This window comes from Saccostrea echinata, unplaced genomic scaffold, assembly GCF_033153115.1.
Source record: "Saccostrea echinata isolate AGI-Se365-2 ecotype Australia unplaced genomic scaffold, CSIRO_AGI_Sech_v1 ptg000030l, whole genome shotgun sequence".
In the NCBI taxonomy this organism is placed as follows: Eukaryota; Metazoa; Mollusca; class Bivalvia; order Ostreida; family Ostreidae; genus Saccostrea; species Saccostrea echinata.
The window spans coordinates 26142865-26162891 of NW_026889779.1; the positions used below are offsets into that span (position 1 = coordinate 26142865).

At 33.4% G+C, this 20027-nt stretch overlaps 1 protein-coding gene across 1 annotated transcript; it reads left to right on the forward strand.

Annotated features, from left to right (window-relative positions):
- Positions 1-433: 433 nt before the first annotated feature.
- On the forward strand, positions 434-18676 carry LOC133196982 (microtubule-associated protein futsch-like). Its single transcript, XM_061332824.1, has 3 exons — positions 434-595; positions 10108-15527; positions 15901-18676. Exons 1-3 carry the CDS (start codon positions 584-586, stop codon positions 17951-17953), a joined length of 7485 nt encoding a protein of 2494 aa, XP_061188808.1. The 5' UTR covers positions 434-583; the 3' UTR covers positions 17954-18676.
- Positions 18677-20027: the final 1351 nt, after the last annotated feature.

The window sequence follows — 20027 nt, forward strand, 5'->3', positions numbered from 1 at the left end:
TAGAAGCGACAGGTTAGATTATGGTTGAGCGTCGAGTTGAACGTTAGGCCAAATACACTTTATCACTCATGAATGTCGAACACAAGAATTTATTTATATCAGGACATGCGACCAAAATGCTCGCACAGAGTTAAATGTACGCGCTAGACTTGCACGAGGGAACCCAGCTGATAGATGGTGTTTTGTGATTGCATGCATATACATATATTAGGGGATCTGTGTTCAACCTCAGGTAAGACTGATTCTGGAAGGTTACAAACAATGTTGTGTTAAAGCGAGTCCCTGTCTATTGTATTTAGCATTTATATTTTTTCCCCTTAATTTGTTTGTCTCGTTTTGTCTCTTGGTTTTAAAAAGACCACATTCTTTGTTCCATTTCTGATCTAGAAAGCAATGTAAGGTACAAAAGATTAGAGTGACGTCACGCGCACCGACTCGCTTCGCTTGACAGAAGGCGACCGCCATTACATTGATTCCTAGCAAAGTGTGAGCGAGTGTCATGCTTTGAAAAAAAACTCTCATATCCTACATGGAATGTTTGCAGTAAATTATATTGAACGACTCAATAATACAAAAGGAAGCCATGGAAGATAAGGTTTGTTTATGATTTACCCTATATGCAGACTTTTCCCCATTTTTTGTTATTTTTGCGGGTGTGTTGTGATGCTTCGGCTTTGCGTCGGGTTCGACGTACCAGGCGCAATAACTCGTATTTTCTTTAGATAAAAATAAAAACAAAATCAGACAACTAATGAAACTATCAAACTTAAAGTTTGCTAAGTACAGTCTGAAATGTTATTTTGTTTATTAAATGGTCAATACTTACCGATAAGAATTTCATATATCATCCACACAGTTTGTAAAGTTGTAGTAGAATCAAGTTGGCATTGCGCTTGGGCAACAATGTGGGTAGGTTTCTACATCGTTTGAATTTTGGATAGTTTAACTCAATGGAAAAAAAAAATTATGTCTGTCTTAATTTATCATACAAATGAGAAGGGATCGTAAATTAACATATGTATTGTAGGAAAATGCGTGAAAAGACACGAACACAAGTTCACGTGTTCACTTGACAGTCATACCGATAGTACAATAAAGTGTAGTGGTGACTCCAGGTGAATTGGTTTTGTGTTGTTTGCAATTATATTTTATTTTTCATTAGAAATTAATAATATAATTAAGTGGCACTAAAAAACGCATGCGTTAAAATGCAAATGTATTAAATATGATAATTTACTTTTTGTGCAACATACATAAAAATATGATTAAAATTATGATAGCTATTGCAGTTTCTATAGTGTATATCTTTATAACTCATTATTCATAGAAAGTCCAGTTTTGAAATAATTATCTTTAAATGTAATATTAAAAGAGGATATTCAATCTTATATAATTGAAATGGAATTATAATTTCATAAGTGAGACAGGATTTTTTATGGATATTTTCATGAGTGCAAAGCATCGGATAAGTGAAAATATAAGGTAAAAAAGCATGTATTATGGGTGAATTAAATTGAACATCTTGCAACTGAAAAACATTGATTTTTCTGTTTATTATTTAATATCTTTGGTTTTCCTTTTCCCTTCATTAGGTTGTAAACAAAATTACCAAGTGAATAGAGTGATGCTGAAAAAAAATAAGCCTGTACAATGAAACAATTTGTTTCAACATGTTCAAGTTTAAGTATCAGTTTTGATATAACAACTTACTCTACTTCTCAAGCTTGTCAACCAAAATGAAAACAAATGCTAATTTTAACTTGAAAATATTGGAGAATCAAATTTTTTGCCATTATATAATACTTAAAATTTGACATATACACATCCATTTCCTTTTTTTCACTTAAAATAAAACATTTGTGCTATTTTCACAGTGTGAATATATGATATGTCTTGAGTAAACTTTGGAAAATATTAATTTTATTCCCCAGTTAAATTGCAGTATATTTGAAAATGTAATAAATAGAGGATTATCAATGTTTTGTCGTTGGATGTGGAATTTATTTCACAAGTGGAACAGGATTTATTTTTGAAAAATATTTTCATGAATGCAAAGCAATAGTGAAAAAGAAAATCTTGTCTCACGAATGAAATTAATTCCATATCCAGGCAACTATAAAATGTTGAATTTCTGTTTATTACACATGTTCCCTAATTTTCCTTTTGCCTTTTTGTAGCACAGATTTGTAGGTTGTGACATCATTTATGATAGGTTGTGAGAGAGCTAAACAATTCTGTGATTGAAATATTAACAAAATAACAACAATACGTTCTATTTCCATTAGTGAACTCTTCAAAATTAGAGGCACGTTTGGTCGTCTGACTGGGACAGCATGGCGTTGTGGATAATACAAAACATGCCAATCTCAATCCAATTTTTAATGTTAAATGTATTTGTCATTCCAGTTAAAGAATAGAAGAATTTAAAGACATATGTAAGAGAGCGAGAACCCTAAATTTATCATCCATTAATAAAAAAATACGACATTTCCGAGGCATGTGTATTGTATTTAGATGTATCATACGATAAATAGATACATACGATCAACAATAGATATCGTTGTCATTCCTACTCTTGATGTATATAAAGTCCACAACAATAAAATATTTCATTTGCATTTTCTTAGGATTTGTTCATCGACATTCAACATATTGTTTACATGTTTACGTTACGTTTGTCCCTGAAATCCCGCGAGATTTGTACATTTTCCGATTTTTTCACAAAAGAGCGCACTAAGAAGTATAATTCTTCCATAGTGGAAATAGAGCGTATTTGGAGAAACTTGGTCATGCAGTTTAAGTCTGTGTTAGGATGTACTCTTGCTACAGGGGTTTAAAAATACAGTAGTCTGAGGTCCCAGACCGAAAGTTTATGGGGCAAATTAGTTAATTATCACTCAACAATGGTGCATAGGACCAGAAGTATTCAGCAGAAAAAAAAATATTTGAAAAACATTTAATTTTTTTTTTAAATTCAGAAGTGAGTAGTGTTACTTTTCATTTTTTCATAGCTGGTTCACCAAACACAGTTTAAGAACTACTTTACTAAAGTATTTTAAGTCACTAATACTTAAGATATGTCACATACTCCTGAAATTAGTTATATTATGAATTTTTTAAAAAAAAAAGTATATTTTAGATAAGTACTCGTATAGCTCGAATTGATTCAAAATCGCAAAGAAAATGGGGGGTCAGTGTGCATCTTACTGAGCAACAGAACAATTAACTTGACCTTTTTGCTCTTAAATTGTAACTCTTAGGTTAATCACTTTAATCTTTATCATATTATCAGATGTAATCGTGGCAAAAAATATAATCTTATTTTACATAAAATAGTTTGAATAATATGTAACATTGAACAGATCATGCAAATTAATGCACATAAATTATTGTGTGACCTTTTTGCACTAAAAAGTATCATATTTAGGGTATTAAAAATCTTAAATAAGCAATAATTTTATTCTTGTATCAAACTTTCTATCACTTTAGTGCTAATTGGTTTGAAATATTGTATTGTTTAAAATAATGAAAGAAAACGTTGGGGTCAGTGATGTAAATTTTGCAATATTGGTCAAAATATGTGATTTTCAGGCAAAAAACTGTGTAAATTTTATCTATATATCTTCATTTCTTGGCAAAGTCTGTTGAGTGAATGTGTAAAATTTGTTCTAAAAATATACATTGAAATCTATATTTAATATTCCTAACATATAATAACGGAAAATATTCTCTGCATAAAAATATGTGGGGCTAAAGTTCCAAGATAATAAATGTAGCAAATATGTAGATTTGAAGAATTTTCTTCTACATATCCTTCCACCACAAGAAATAGTCCCCATGAATTGTGTTTCTTTATGACTTTGTGAGCAGTTTTTAAATTGAATATTGTATAATTTGCATTGATAAATTCAAATATGTTATAAATATGGAATCATAATGAATAGTTATGAAGTTAGAGATTCTGACCGAACTTTTCTTAAAAGCTGACAAGTGACATAAATATACTTTAAATCACTGTTTTTTTTTTTTTAAGAATTATTTAAAAATGTTTCAGTTTGATTGTTTACTTGTAAATTGACTATTGATATCATGTTATGCACTAGTCAGTTTCTCAAGCTAGTGAAATATGAGGGAAATTTACACCCCTTTGCTATTGTGTTATAGCCAAGGGTGTATTTTTTCAAATAACACTTTCATGAAAGGAAGGAAGATCAAGAGTTCTGCTGCACTTTTGATTTTTGTTTTTCACAGTAAAATATCACTTTCAAAAATATAATTTTTTCCCCAATGAATAAGTTATAGAACTAAATTGTTGAAAATGTAATGATATTTTTAGTTAATAAACATTAAACAGCTTTAATTTTGTTGTATAGAAAATTATTATAATCTCTGTTATAGCTGAAATAATTACAACTGTAGTAGTACTAGTTGCATTTGCATTTAAAATTGTATAGTGTAATTTTAAAAGAAATCCATATACTTTTTTCATCAATAGATATAATTATCCACAAAAGGAAAGTAAGGTAGATTAAATGAGATAGCTTAAGTAAGCTAAAACACATCTTAAACCTATGAACTAAATGAAATCCTTACTCAAATTTTGTATAATCTGTGAATGTTTATATAAAATAAAATAAATTACAGGTCATAGAATTTGCTTCAAATAATGAAGTTTTTATAAAGTGAATGACAATGTGTATATATTCCTTTTACTCAGTATAGTTTCTAAAAAAAAAACTGTACAAATAGAGGAGAATGCAAATGTAATATTTATCAAATTTAAAACTTTCTTTCTGTGTAGAAGAATTGGATATAAAAGTATAACATGCACAGAAAAACTGCTAAATTCCAAAAGAGTTAATTTAAAATACATGTAGAAAATTGTAAAAGGAATTATTAGAGACTTAATGCTGACACATTTAGTAAAATTAATTTGTTGTAGCTACTTATGTAAATATATATACAGGTTCATCTCCTCTAATTTTATGCAACAATAAAATATAGCAATAATTTATGCATATAATTACAAATATATGTTGTATGAATTGGTCCATTCTATGTACTTGTTCAAAAGGGCTCTCAAATTAGTGCTTAATAATACTCAAGTTCATTTTGAATGTTCTTTGTTATATACCATTTGATGAAATAAATATAATCAAGTAAATAAATGGATTAAACTTCAAAGTTATAGTGTTTGACAGAGAGAAATAGTTTCAGTCATTTTGCTTCTCACAAAAAATAGTACGGCCTATCAGTAATGCACTTATTTCTAAATTGTTTTTTATATATTCTTTTATTATAAACAATAGTATACATTTATCAGTACTTGAAGAAGGATGAATTACCCAATTTATTTATAATTGAATGGATGATTAATGGCTAAATTGTTGATTGAAAACTGAATATTTTAAAACAGTGAATTGTACTGACAGCAAGACAAAGGCCTGACTTTTAGGGCAGTGTACTGAAGTAGGAGCAGGATACTTGTAATATGGCCTGTAATGCTCAACAGTAGAAAATGTTTAGTCAGTCATGCCACCTTGTGACAAATATTCCGATACATTGTACTCAAAAACACTGTACACACACACACATACACAATGAAAAGTGAATAACATATTATGCTTGATCTATCAAAAGTTACTTTCACATTTTTGCACTGTAGAAATTTGTGATTACATGCAGTTGATTTGCTGTATTGAATGTAGGGATTTAATTCTTTCTATGAGATTGGCTGAAATGAAAAATACTGGAAAATAAAAAAATCATGAAACTTTGCTATACTGATTCTGTCATATGACCACAAAAACATACATGTATTGTATAATGTTTAACTTAATTGTTATGAATTTTCATATTCTTTTTTCTATAAAGCAAATACATTTTACACATGTATTATTATGTATTGATAGGAAAATGAATAGGAAAATGAGGGTCCCTGGATCTGAATATCATTTTGGCAGTGTTCCAGTATTTGTTCATTTCACCAGCACACTGCCATCTTTGAATTATAGAACTCACTAGACACAATAAAGTCCATACAATACTGTATCACAAGTGCTTATACTTGCCTGCATATTCCTTCAACATCTTTATACAAACGTTTTTGTTCCCATTAAAACTGTTTTTAATCCTTACTCTAATGCTATTGCTCCACATCATTGTACTGAGGAATAATCATCACTTAAGTGCCCAATTTAGCTGTTCTGAAAGAAACTGAACATTTGGTAAGTTTAAATATGCATATAAACCATAAACAATATGCCCAATATGTTCTTGTCTTGTGAAAGAATATATAGGACATTAAACATATTTTGATACAAAGATTTTTGTAGTAATAGGTGAATCAGTAGTTTTAATTTGGTATCTTTTTATGCAGGCCAAACATGTACTTAAACAAATTTTAAGATATTTTATTAAATTCTATTGTACAACACAATGATACTTGTATCACTTGTATACTTGTAACATTTGTATAATTTTTCATCTGGGCATTACTACATCATTTCATTTGGATTTTCTATTAAGAACTTTAAATTTAAATAAGCAAATTCATCAATTAATCACCAACCTTACTTGAATGAACTTAGAGTTAATGAACTTAAAGTTGAATTTCATCACATGTAGTTCAGACACTGTAAATTAAGAATAAGTGTTAATCGCTAAAATGAAATTTGTTTAATAGTATTTCTGTGAGCTGCCTTTTTCTTATCACATGATCTATCTGTTTCCCAGTGAAATATTGTCAGCATGAAAATAATTTATTTTTTAAATTCATTGAATTCGTAGATAAAATTCTGTTTCAGAAACACTCTTTACAGTGATTTTTTTTCCCCACTGTTGCTCTCAAAATATTATCCCGCTCTTTCAAATGACATGCTCTCTCAGATTAAGAAGTATTTCACGAGTATAATTACACAATATACATTATAATTGTTATGTTGAATAAATTAATTGCCCTTTCATTCCTTGACGACAACATGTGTACATGTAGACACATCTGGATACATATGTAATAAAAGGAATAATGACAATAACCCCTTCCCACCCATAACAAAAGGTTAAAGAAAAATATCTGCCAAACTCTGTGTGTGTATTCAATATTTGTTAAAAGAATACAAGGTTTTGGAACATGTAAGAATTCTCTGTCGATATAATTTTTTGTTTTGTTTTAGTTATTATACCCCAGCTTGAAAAGTGGGGGGTATATACTGTAGTTGGGGGTGGGGTTACAGGTGTCCGTCCTTCCGTACGTCTGGCTACCCATCTCCTATCTGCAACTCCTCCTATACCACTGAATAAAATTTAATCAAACTTTCACAGAAACTCTCTTACATAGTTTTATTGTGCACCTCCTTTGTTATTTTTCGATTGGGCATATATGTATTTTTAGCCTTAGCAAAATATTTACATTTCCAACTGTTTTCTCTTTGATAATTCTTTGAAAGTATTTACAACTGAATTTAAAAAAAAAATTAAAGTGAAAGATCATGTTTCTAATATCAAGTCAATCTCCCAGGCTGTCATTTTGACTAGGACGTTATTAGGCGGGGACTATGGAAATTAACATGTTATGCTTCGTGTATTTCATTTTTATTACACAACATTTTTGATCTATATTAATATTTTTATTTCACATATAAATGTAAATATAAGGAAACAACGTCTCATTTGTTGGGTTTGTCAGGGACATCCAACAGTTGGAAAAGTAGGATACAAATTTTGCATAACGGGCTTCAATGATCCCACATTTCCAACTGTCGTTGATGTCCCTGACAAACCCAACAAATTAGACAGTGATTCGTTATATTTACATTTATATGCCAAGGACATCAAAGACAGTTAGAAACACGGGATAGTATTATCCCACGGTTCCAACTGTCGTTGATGCCCTGGCGTACCCAACAAACTAGACAGGGATTACTTAAATATGAAAAATGCCAATCTAATGGTAAAGGGGTACTTTTATCCGCATCTCCTCCTATACCACTGAATGAAAGAGACTCTCACAGAGCTTTATTACGTAGTGTCATTATGCGCATTCGGTATTATTTTCCGATCGGACAGACATATAGGGTCTTCCATAGCAAAACTGATACTGTCATTGTTGCTATAACATGGGGGGGGGGGGGGGGTGTTGTTACCCATCTTAAATCCGCAACTCCTCTTAGACCACGGAATAAAATTTAATGAAACCTCAAAAAATCTATCTTACACAGTACCATTTTGTACCTCCGATTGGACAGATACTTTGTATTAGGGGTCTCCTTAGCAAAACTGGACACAGCCATTCTTTATCAAATTGGGTGTAGCCATCTCTTATCTGCCACTTATCCTATGCCACTGAAAAAAATATTAATCAGATTTCAACAGAACATTTCTTACTTAGTCCCACTGTGCACCTTTTAGTTCTGATCGGACAGATACTTGAACTGTCTCACAGCAAAAATGGAATTTGCTGTTATACTCTTCTAGGAGCGGCGGATATCATTTTGTGAGCTCATGAATGCTCACAGTTCCTCTATTCTTTTTTTTTTTTTTTTTGAAACCTAATATCGCTTGATAAGCTTTCATCAAAAGAGAAACATTTTAAATGTTTAATGATGTAAATAAAATGCCTTATAAATCCATAAAGTAGGTCATGGTTTTCTGAAGTACTCTATAAATTCCCAGGAATTATACATTTATTACGATTTTGTATTTCTGACATTGAATTTTATTAAAGAAAAACTTCAAAGCGGGTGAAATTTAAAAAAAAAAGTGTTTCAAATACAATCTCAGAAAATACGAGATGCTAACGGAAACGGAATAGTTTTTTGTAAGAGTCTGTCATTATTAAAACATGAAATTGCTTTTAAGTCCTTTTTTTCTGTCAAGAACTAGAAAATCAGGAAGTTGGATAAAATTCTTTATCAGCTGATAACATTGGTTACGTTGAATTTAGGTTAAAACACAAATGGAATAAAACTTCCTTATCATTATAGACAATACCATGCGACGTTTGCAAATTTTTTTAGAGCTGAAAATGATCCATTTAAAAAAAAACAATAGACAGGAAATGGAAGCATCAATGGTGTTTCGCTATCAGTGGAATGTCTGCATATAGCATTTAAAATGAAATTGATCATGATTTAAAGATACCTTTTGACTGCTGTCATGATAACTTGCAAAGAGGCAAGTTTAACTTTCGCTTGTATGTTGAATATATTACATTTGTGAACCGCTTTTGGCATGATAGTTGAAAATTTTTTCAAAAAAAATTCTGAAAGAATATGTTTATTTGATTCTTTATGTACAGAAATTAATGTGACACAATTAAAGATCGCTGACAGTTTTTGGAAAACATACAGAAATTATTTCTTATTCACGGAATTATTATGCCATTTGTTCCGTGCATTTACCTAGAAATAAAATAGGAAGCGTTTAAGACTATATTATATAATGGTTGTTTGATCGTATATTATTTTACGTCCCATTCGAGAATTTTTCACTCATAGAGAGACGTCACTATATACCGGTGAAGAGCTTCAAATTTAGACCTTTACACGGCACTCAGGGCCATGGAGCAGTGAGGGTTCTTTATTGTGCCAACGCCTACCGTGACACGGGGCCTTGGTTTTTAAAGTCTAATCCGAAGGACCGCGACTTTCCCTTCACAGTGCCGAGTGCTTGGCAAAAGAACAGTTGCTACCTAGTTTTTATCGACTTAGGTCAGTCGCGACCATGATTCGAACACACGGCCTTCCGATCAAGGAGCGAGCGCTCTACCGACTGAGCTACCGTGACGGTTATAATATATAATGAGGAATATATGCAATGTATACGATATCCATGCTCATTTTCTCTTGATATCATCTATTGAAAGTGTCTATGAAAAACAATTTAAAATTATTTATCTATTACCTATTACTAAATTAATTTTTAAATAATCTTTCTTCATCCGGATATTCGGTCATATGAGTAGAATGTCCATGCGATTTTGTTTAATAGAGTTGCCACTATGACAGGAATTTTTGTGAAAAAAGATTACTCTTTCAAACATATACTATTATTTTCTTGACATATCAGTGTAAAATAAAGATGCCTGACTTCTTTTTCTGTTTTCAGGAGTTGTCAAACACTCAAGATAAGCTGATAACCAGAAGCAAAGCAAAGACCTCCGTAGGCCACAGGAAAATTGTCAACTACCTTGAAAAGATCAGCAAAGACGAATCAGGGGCCCCGGTGAAATGGAAATTCAGTAAGAAAGGAGTTAAGTATGCTCAAGGTATTAGTAAACGTATTACAAAATCCAAGACAGAGAAAAAGTTAAAACGTCTTCAAAGTCACCCACTAAAAATGGAAAATACAGACTCAGTTGATGAAAATACTTCTGAGAATCGCCAGTTTGTAAAAAAGAAACCAGGCAGAAAAAAGAAAAAGCTTGAGAATGTTCAAGAAACAGAATCCAAATTAGAAAAAAATGATGAGGACGAAGATGCTTTACAAACTGATAATTTGATAATCAGCATCAGAAGACTAGACTCGGAATCATCTACACCTGGAGCAACTGAACGTATTGTCACAATAAAACATCCTTCTGAGAATGTTAAAACTGCTGAAAAATCCATTCAGGAGAATCTACTCCCTCAACCTGCTCCTATTAAAAAGCGTGGCCGTCCAAAGAGTATTCATAAAATGATTCAAGAAAAGGTTAAAGCTAGTAAACTAAAACTAACCTCCAACAAAGTAGAAGTGAATTTAAGGAAACCCAGCAACAAGTCTGAAGCACTTCGAAATTTGGAGAAGGTTGTTGCTGTGAAACGAGGACGCCCGCGGAAAAACAAATTGGAGACAATAGAAAACATAGAAATAAAGAAAGAAGGTATGGGAGAAAGTGAATCCAGAGAGCAGTCTGTATCAAGAGTTGATTCAGACATAGAAAGTATCGATTCAAATATTAGTGGTTCATCTTCAAGACAGAAAACCAAGATTCGAAAGACGTATCAGGGAATACGACTGGGACCAAGGAAATTGCTCCGTAGTCAAGATAGTTTAATGACTCGTAGGAAAAAAGTTACACTTTCATCTGTTGCAGCTTCAAAATTTAAAAGAAAGCGAACATTGAGTAGTGATTTTGAACTCCTTGATGAAGTTTCGTTAAAAAGAAAAATACGCAAAGAAGAGTTGGATGATGTCAGTCGTGAATCTTCCATAGATAGGGATGAGAACAGACAGAAAGCTCAGACGAATGATGAGAAATTTAATGTGCCGAAGCCACAAGAAAATGCGGATAACAGAAGAATTGACTCTTCTCAAGTAGTTTCATCAGAAAAATTAATTTCACAAGCAAAGCCAAAGATGACCATCGATGAATCAAATGACAGTAGAGAAAATAAATCATCAGAACCTGAAAAATCAGTAACAAAAGTTAAAAGGCGAGGGAGACCACCGAAGAAACTATCTGAAAAATATCAAAATAAAAATTTTGAACCTGAGGAAATGCCGCAACCGTCGAGAAAACAGATATTTCACGATAGCACAATTCCGAAATTATCAAAAATTAAGCAGGAACATCCTCAGAAAAAAGCAGAAAATGCAGATAAAAATAGCTCTCCTCTCATAGAAATTTCAATGGAAGAGAGCACTGAACAGTATACGAGCAGTCGAAGTGTCTTTACATTTGGCACTCTGAAAATTATTGGACCAGGTGGCGTTAAACTTAAAGGTAATTCTCCTTTGAAACAAGTTTATGACACTGTTTCAGAAAAGCCTCATTGTAAGATGAAATTATATACAGAAACCTGTACTGAGAATGCAGAAATTGGAAACAAGGAGGGACAAAGTAAAAAACACGAAAATATTTCTTCAAAGGCGATAAAATTACAAGAAAAAAGTAGTACTATCACTTCATCATACGAAAAAGAAGGAAATGAAATTGGAAGAGATGGCAAAGCAGAAAAAATACAGAAAATGAAAATTCATCCCGAGAAAATGGAAGAGGAGCTTGGTAATAATGTAGATGCGAATAAAGATTGCTCCCAAGCTCAATCCAATGAAGACGAGATAAGTAGACTCAGCACTTCTACAGATGAAATATTATCTAAAGAAGCTGAGGAAACAGGCGAACATGAAAATGTTGACACAATCAATTTGAAGCCAGAAGAAAATGAAGAAATGATAGACAGACAAGGTGAACGATTATTTGTAGATAAAGTTTCCCAGTACATAGAATCTGAAAAAGAAGAAAGTAAGAATGAACAGAATCGGGCAACTCCCCCAACACTAGATGCAAATCTAATAACAGAAGAAAACAGCTCAAGAGAAGTGCTTGAGCAAAATCTGGGCCCACCAGAACCACAACTGACGAAAGTGGAATGTGAAGCTGCATGTACTGACGAAAATGCAACAACTGGAACTGAAAAGGTTGCAATTGAAATTATCAATGATGAATGTCTGAACAGCCAACAAACAAAAGAAAATGAAGGCATTGCAGGTGCTAGAGAAAATGAAATAAATTCAAACACGAAAGAGGAAGACTTTGAAAGTGATGCTTATGTTGAAAATTTTAAGGATGCTCCGTCTCCAAATGAATCAACAGCGTATAGTTCAAATTCAAAGAAAACTCTTGAAACTGAAAAACAGTCTTTAGAAGAAACGACGACGAGAATATACGAGAAGCAACAGGACTGTACTGAAAGATCAGATATCATTGATGAAAAAGACATTGATATCAGAAGTACTATAAAACCCGATTCTTCAACTATATTTGTTGCAGAAGACGAAAGTAAAAAACAGTCCTTTAATGGCAAGGCTATAGAGGTGGAATCCACAGGAGATAATGTATGCCAAGAAAATATGGAAATGAATGAAATAATTGAGGAGAATATCGAAAAGTCAGATGCTGCTCTGGATAGTACTACTAAATTAAAAGACGAGACGACTTTGATTACAAACTTTGATGAGACAGGCAGTAGTGAGATCGGGAAAACCGACGAGGAAGAAAGTAAAGAAGGTAATTTTCTTTCTGAAAAGAGAATAGATTCTGCAGAAGAAATGTCGATGGATGAATCCGAAGAGTCTACAGCATTTTCAACAGAAAATAACGAGATGCATGAAGAAAAGATAGCATCAGAAGAGAAAACTGAGAACGAAGATGAAATAATTCTCCAAGAACATCAGAATAAAGATAACATAGGCAAAACATTAACTTGTATTGATATTGTGGTTAATGCAAATGCAGCATTGCAAAATGTCATACGAGAAGATACGGACAATTTTTCAATTCCAAACCGAATTGAAGAGGCAAACTCCGCCTCAGTCGGACAAGTTCCGGCAGAGGAAAGTAGTACAGCAACTTTTTCAAAAGATGCAGATCAGAAACCAGATTACATACCGAGCGATTCTGAAATTCCAGGACTTTATTTTAGAAATATACAGAAGAAGACCACCGATGAAGAAATTTCCGTCAATTCTTGTATGCAATCAGAAGTGACTGATGTCTCCGATGATGCTAAATTAGATATTTCTATAAACGATCAGCTGACAGAGAAACTAGAGATAAATGTTGATAAAGATGAAAATTCGAGTTCTTCAGAGCTAAGTCTTAATCACAGTGGAAACTTCACCACTCTCAAGGATGATCACCTAAAGGTGACAGAGGAAGGAAGCCCAGAACATGGAGATCATTCATCAAAGAAGAAAGCTGGGAAAAACATTTCTCCAACACAAAGAGTATTCCAGCTTCGACAGAAAGCGTCACGGTCACCTCTTGAAATTATTGCAATGAGACAGAGTAAAGAGGAGAGAGAATACTTATTAGAACAATCCCAGAAAGCCTTTAAGAGAGAGGAAAAACAAAGAAGGTTGAAAACAAAACAACAGAAATTGGGAAACAATTTTGAACAAGTACATGTGAACACTAATCAGAAGGATGTTTCTGATATTTTTGAAAAAGTTCCGTCCCCAGCTGATGTTGTTGCTGCGTCTGTAGAAGAACAACCACGCTCTCTTGACACAGACAGACAGGAAAAAAGCATGATGCTAGAAGAACTATGTAAACCATGTCATGTTATTCTTATCGACTTCATGAAGTATCTTAATGTTACAGAAAAGTCAGACATGGACTCGGAGGATCCAATATATGAGAAAACACAAGAAGGAAATGAATCAGAACAGCAAAACAAGGAAATGACAATTCAGAAAGAAGAAGGAAAGATAGAGGAAGTGAAAGAAACTTTGCTTTCTGAGATGCAACCTGAAGCAAAGAAAAAACGAAGACCATCAGCTCGTAAACAGGCAACTGGATATCACTTCAATAGAAAACTGACTGCAGAAATAGTTCGATATCCTGAGGACGAACGTGCAAACCAGTCTGATTCTGTTGTTCCACCACTTAGACTGAAAATTAAGCAGAACTTGATTCTTGAACCAAGGAAGAAGCTTAAACCAGGGAGACCAGCAAAAAGAAAAGCGAGAAAAAGCATGAGTCCTAAAAAGAAAATCAATTTCACAGAAAATAGATCCAATCTTATGCAAGAAGGTATAAAGTTGCTAAGTCAGGAAGTGGTAAAGGGTGATTCTCCACATCCTCATGTGCCGAGTCCCCGACACGATGAAGAGAGTGATTCTGATATGTGCGAGTGTGTATATAATCAATGCGGGTTTCAATCAATTCGCAAAAATGTAGAAACACATGTTCATGTTCATTTGAAGAACACCAAAATGACATGCATGAGATGCAGTAAAATATTCAAGAACAGTAGTATGGCATATGCACATTCTGGAAAAGAACATCCGAATGAGGAAGTACTGATAGAGCCATCGGAAAAGTGTGATGTTAAACAGTACTACAAAGTTCTTAAATCTCAATCTTCAGCACCATCAACTTCTCCCCAGCAAATTATTCCACAAGTAGAACAGTCTCCAGAGGCTGTGATAATTAAAGTTGTGCTCCCTGGAAATAGACAGGGAAAGGGATGTTATTGTTGTAGCTATTGCGACTTCTCCTCTTCCTTACAGCAAGATATTCTTGATCACATCAACGATAACCATCGTCCTGATATTCAGTTTACCTGTTCATTATGTGATAAACAATTTTTTGGGAATAAGGATGGCATTGCCGATCATTTTAAGACGGAACATCCAAATGAACCTATTATGTACAAATCTTCGCCTGATTTTTATGATTCTAGCAAGGGTGTTGTGCACAGTCATTCTGTAAGCACTAATGATAAAGGAAACATTTTTGAAAAATTTTCCGATATGTTTCCCCGAGAGAAAGCAAGTGCAGAAAGCTCCCCAAGATCAAGTAAATCACGGTGGCACGAGAAAACTTCAGCGGAAGCAGATAGCACGACGGTGGAACATGACGATATGCACAAGGAACCTGAATCAACTGCTAAGGGAAGTGAAGAAACGCTAATTAGAATAACTGAAACAGAACCTGTGGAGGACGGTATTGAAGCTCTTGCAAAAGAATATGGAAATAAAAACACGGCAGATGAGACTGTAATTGAAAATGTGCAGACAGGAGAAAAGAAATACCGGTAAGTCACCCCTTTTTTTCTTTTCTTCGATTTGACCGTTTTTGACAATCCTGAATGAAAGAAGGGAAAATGATATTGATTTATTGTTATTTATTACCCTATAAGCAAAAATTTTAGCGAGGATTCAGTTTTGGCATTTTTAGTGAGGGTGTTGAGGTCGCTAAATTTAAATATCGCTAACAATTTATTGCACATTAGAGGTAACATTATCTTTCTAATCGCCATAAAATTGCTAAAATTACTTCTTGCAGAAATTAAATACTGATTTTTAAGGACAAATAGCTAAATTTGCGTCTCGCTAAAAATTCCACTTTTACGGTAGTATGAATAAATAGAATAAATATTTCTATTTAAAAACTTTTATCTTTTAAAGTGATGATACCAGCCAAGAAGAATCCAATGATATGGGTTTGAAGATAGTGGATGTAGTAAGTTTAAGAGATCAGGCGGACATAGATTGGTCAGACACACCTTCATCTTTACCTCAGTCACAAAGTGCTTTTGGTAATGTTCCGTATTCACAGGTTCATAATCAAGATCATCAGAGTCTTTCTCAAAGCAATGTGAGTATAGTATCAGCACTTACTTCACCAAGACAGTACCCTAATTTGTATTCATCCACCATTCCTCCTAGGGCAGTTCCTAGTGCAATTGTAGGTGTACCTCAAAGAAAGGTACCACCTTCATCATATCCACTTGCACCAAAGAAAAAGAATGATGGAAAAACGTGCACAACATACAAGTGTGAAAAATGTAACGTGCATGCACCAGTTCTAGCAACAATGGTGGAACATTTGAGGCTTAGTCATAGAGACATAGAGAAATTATTCTTGTGCCCATACTGCAGGCAGTATGAAGGAGCAACAGAACCAGACATACACCGTCATATCAAACAGTATCATCATCAAAATATGCAACAGAAAAGCCCACCAGTAGCTTTATCTAGTGCTGCCAAACAACATCTTCGAACTATCCAAGTTGCATTAGGAGACAGTCATTCCTCAACGGATAAAGTAGTTATGGAAAAAGATATTTATAAGTGCTTGAAATGCAATGGACACATGCCATCTTTGGATTTCATCTATTCACATCTTGAAAAACAACATAATGAATTTTTTGTTAATGCCTGTCCTGAATGCAAGCGTTTTAGACATAAAGATGAACAGGTGGTGTTTCAACATATAAGAGATGTACATGGAAAAAGCACTGAAAATGTAACTCTCTCTGTGGCAATCGAAGAGAATCTTTTCACAAGGGTACAGTGTTTGACAAAAGGAAAAGTAACACCTTCAACAAAGTCTCAGTCAGGTGCCGCCAGTGTTTCTTTACAAGGTCCAAATGTCTCAAGAATAACTACGTCTGTACCCCAGGAACGTGGTAGTTTATCAAATCAGATCTCTCAAAATCCATTATTAAGGCCAGCAATCCCCATCATCTCGCAAGTTCGCCCATCATTCCCTTCACCACAGTCAATGGCTTCTCCTCTTCTTCAACAGCCACCCCAATTTCTGAGCAAGTCTTCTCTGCGTAAGTCCAGACCAGTGCATAGGGATGCAACAAGGTCGTTTACTCCTAGAAGTGATGCTGACTTTCCTGGATCTTCAATGCCAGGTTCTGGGAATGTAAATGATCCTCCCCCATTGATGAGAGCACCACCTCCTCTTATCAGATTTCAACAAACACAGTTTGGTAAATCCATAAACTCTCCTCAAGAACCGCTATCGTCACAGACTGATCCTTCTGTTCGAGGCACATCCTTTGGTATGACAGATAGATTACAAAGATTACATAGTCCTAATTCCAGTAGAATTAGTTCTCCAGTGCCATCGGCAGGGGATTCCGCACCTATTGTCAGTCGTCCTGTGTTAAAAGTTCCAAATGTTCGCCCAACATTATCATCTCCACCAACCACTCAACCACCACCGTACTCAGTTGCTATTGTTTCACGAGGAAATGCAGGAAGTGTACTCGATTTGTCTCGCCAAATGTCTTCACCTCCTGCAAGGCTTGTACACAAACCAAATCTGGAAGCCGAGGATGTTTCTCCGGATGCCTTCCAAATATTTAATATCAGACCAGGCACTCCTCAAAATGATCCGAATTTGAATAATTATAACCAGTTTCAAGTACGACCAAGTAGTGCGCCAAATTCTAGAATGCTTTTAGGAATGCAGTCAAGCCCCAGAGTGCAAGCATTAACTCAGCAGATGCAAACTGCCAAGGGGATTACACAACAGAGACACTATTTACCGAGACAAAGGTTTGCTTCGCCTAATGTTGTGGTTAGTGATAAAAACATGCCAATTGAAGGTAGAATATTTAAGTGTCCATACTGCCCACAAATAATTCCTCTCAGCATCGCCGAAGTTCCTAGACATATTGAGCAGAAACACCCAGGGTGTTCAATTGTTTTTCACAGGATTTGATGTATGTCAATACATTGATGTCAAAAGATAAAAATTAACACTGTAGGAAGATCATTATTTGTTTTGGTTAGTGTGATTTAAATTCGATATTTATGAGCTCAGAGCTTTATGAATGCACCATTTGAAATCAAACTACGAATTGATATCATATAGTTATGAAGAAGTATAGGATTTCCCATTCCTTATTTCATAGACATGTCTGGGAGATGAGAATTTTTTTTAAATGTTTGCATAGATAAAATACATATGTTTGAGAGATTTAAAATGCGGCAATGCTATTGTTTTTGCGAAGTTATTGGGAAGATTTTGTTGTAAATTGTATGCGTGTTTTATGTTTTTTTATTAAAGCATTGACCAAATGATGAACACTAAGTACTTTGTAAATGTGTGCACTCATATTTTAAGAGCGTCAGGAAATAGTTCATATTGATCTCGGTTTTTTTAATGTGTTCACATCTGAAGTAAATTTATTAAAGTCGCATTATAATTATAGTGAGTATGATGAATGTAAACTTTTGTAAATGACAAAAGGCTAAAGAGCGAAAATTTGTCCCACTGTTATGCGTTAGAAGAACTTTCTAGGGCATTATTTATTTTTGATCATCTTTATCATCTTTTTCACATGGACCATAATTTTCAAATACACGTATATTGTACATTCTGTGATGTGATAACTTTTGTACAAAAGAAAAGACGTTTTGCAGAATAAATAATTAATTATCAGTGTTATTTTTACCAAAGAAATTTAGTTTCGATGCTAATTGCCGAATATGATAGAATAATTTGGCATTCACTCTGGGAACAACGGGAAAGTCTTCTTTTATGCAAGAAATACAAAAGACTGGGAAAATGGATTGATGATAATTCGATGAATATTAATGATTGATTATTTACTGAAATATAATCTTTTTGCACTGGACTGTAGTTGATAAGCACCATAGACGAAGGATTTTTTTTGTTTTTGAATGGAAGAAAATTCTTTTTGATAACGTTTTATCAAACCGTGGGGGGGGGGGGGGATATTAAAAATGTATACCAAATAAATTTTCTTATCTCCCATACAGAAGGGTAACATTGCTATTTTTCAATATTTCTTTCAATCGAAATCTAATTAGAAAATCTTTAATTGAGTAAAATGAAAAAAAATACTCTTGAAAATGTTTCTGGAAACTTTACAGTAACAAAACTTCATATACTCGTATTTCCGATTTTTTTTCAAAAATTATTTTTAGCCGTTGCATTTTCCCACTTTTCACAAAATTATGTAGCTTGGTCAAACGTAAAGTTGTTTAACTAAACAGATATCACTTCTTTAGTCAGAGAGGTACCTATTCAAGCAAAGATATTTAATTTTTGGAAGAAAAAGTTTGACCAAGATTAATTAATTGAACACTCAATTGCATGTATTTTCCCCTTTAAAGTAAACTTCTGTCCAATAATTGTCTTTGAACATTTTTTTACTGGGTTAAATGCCAGGTACCATATGTTGAAAATGGAAAAAAAAACAACTTGGTGACATACAATTACACTATATAATTTTTTTAATGTCCAAAAAAGCACTTTTTTCTTAAAAATGACGTAATAACAATGGTTGATTGTTTGTTTTATGTCCCCTGCGAGATTCATAGTAACAGTGAAGAGATTATCAATGAATGAAAAATGGAGAATATTGATTTGTTTTTCTTAATTAGAAATCAAGACTGTATTTTAGTACAAAATCTTGATTGAAAATCGGTTGAATAGCCTTATCTAGGTTTTATTATCTCTAAACTTGTTTCAAGCGGTTTTATTTGATAAAGGGACAGTTGAAAGATATTCTTGTCTAACTCGGAAGTGAAGAATAATTATGAATACATCATGGCAAAGATTTGAAATACTTTTAACGACTTTTCTATTTTGTTTTCGCAATATATATATATACAATTACAGAAAAATAAAAAAGTGAAAATATTTCCTTGAATTACGAGGTTTCATTTCATTGATAATTACCAAGGAAAACACTTCGAAAGGACACCTCAAATAATGTAAACAATGCTGTGACGGTTGGGGAGCTGTGCACTGATCAGCAGTCAAA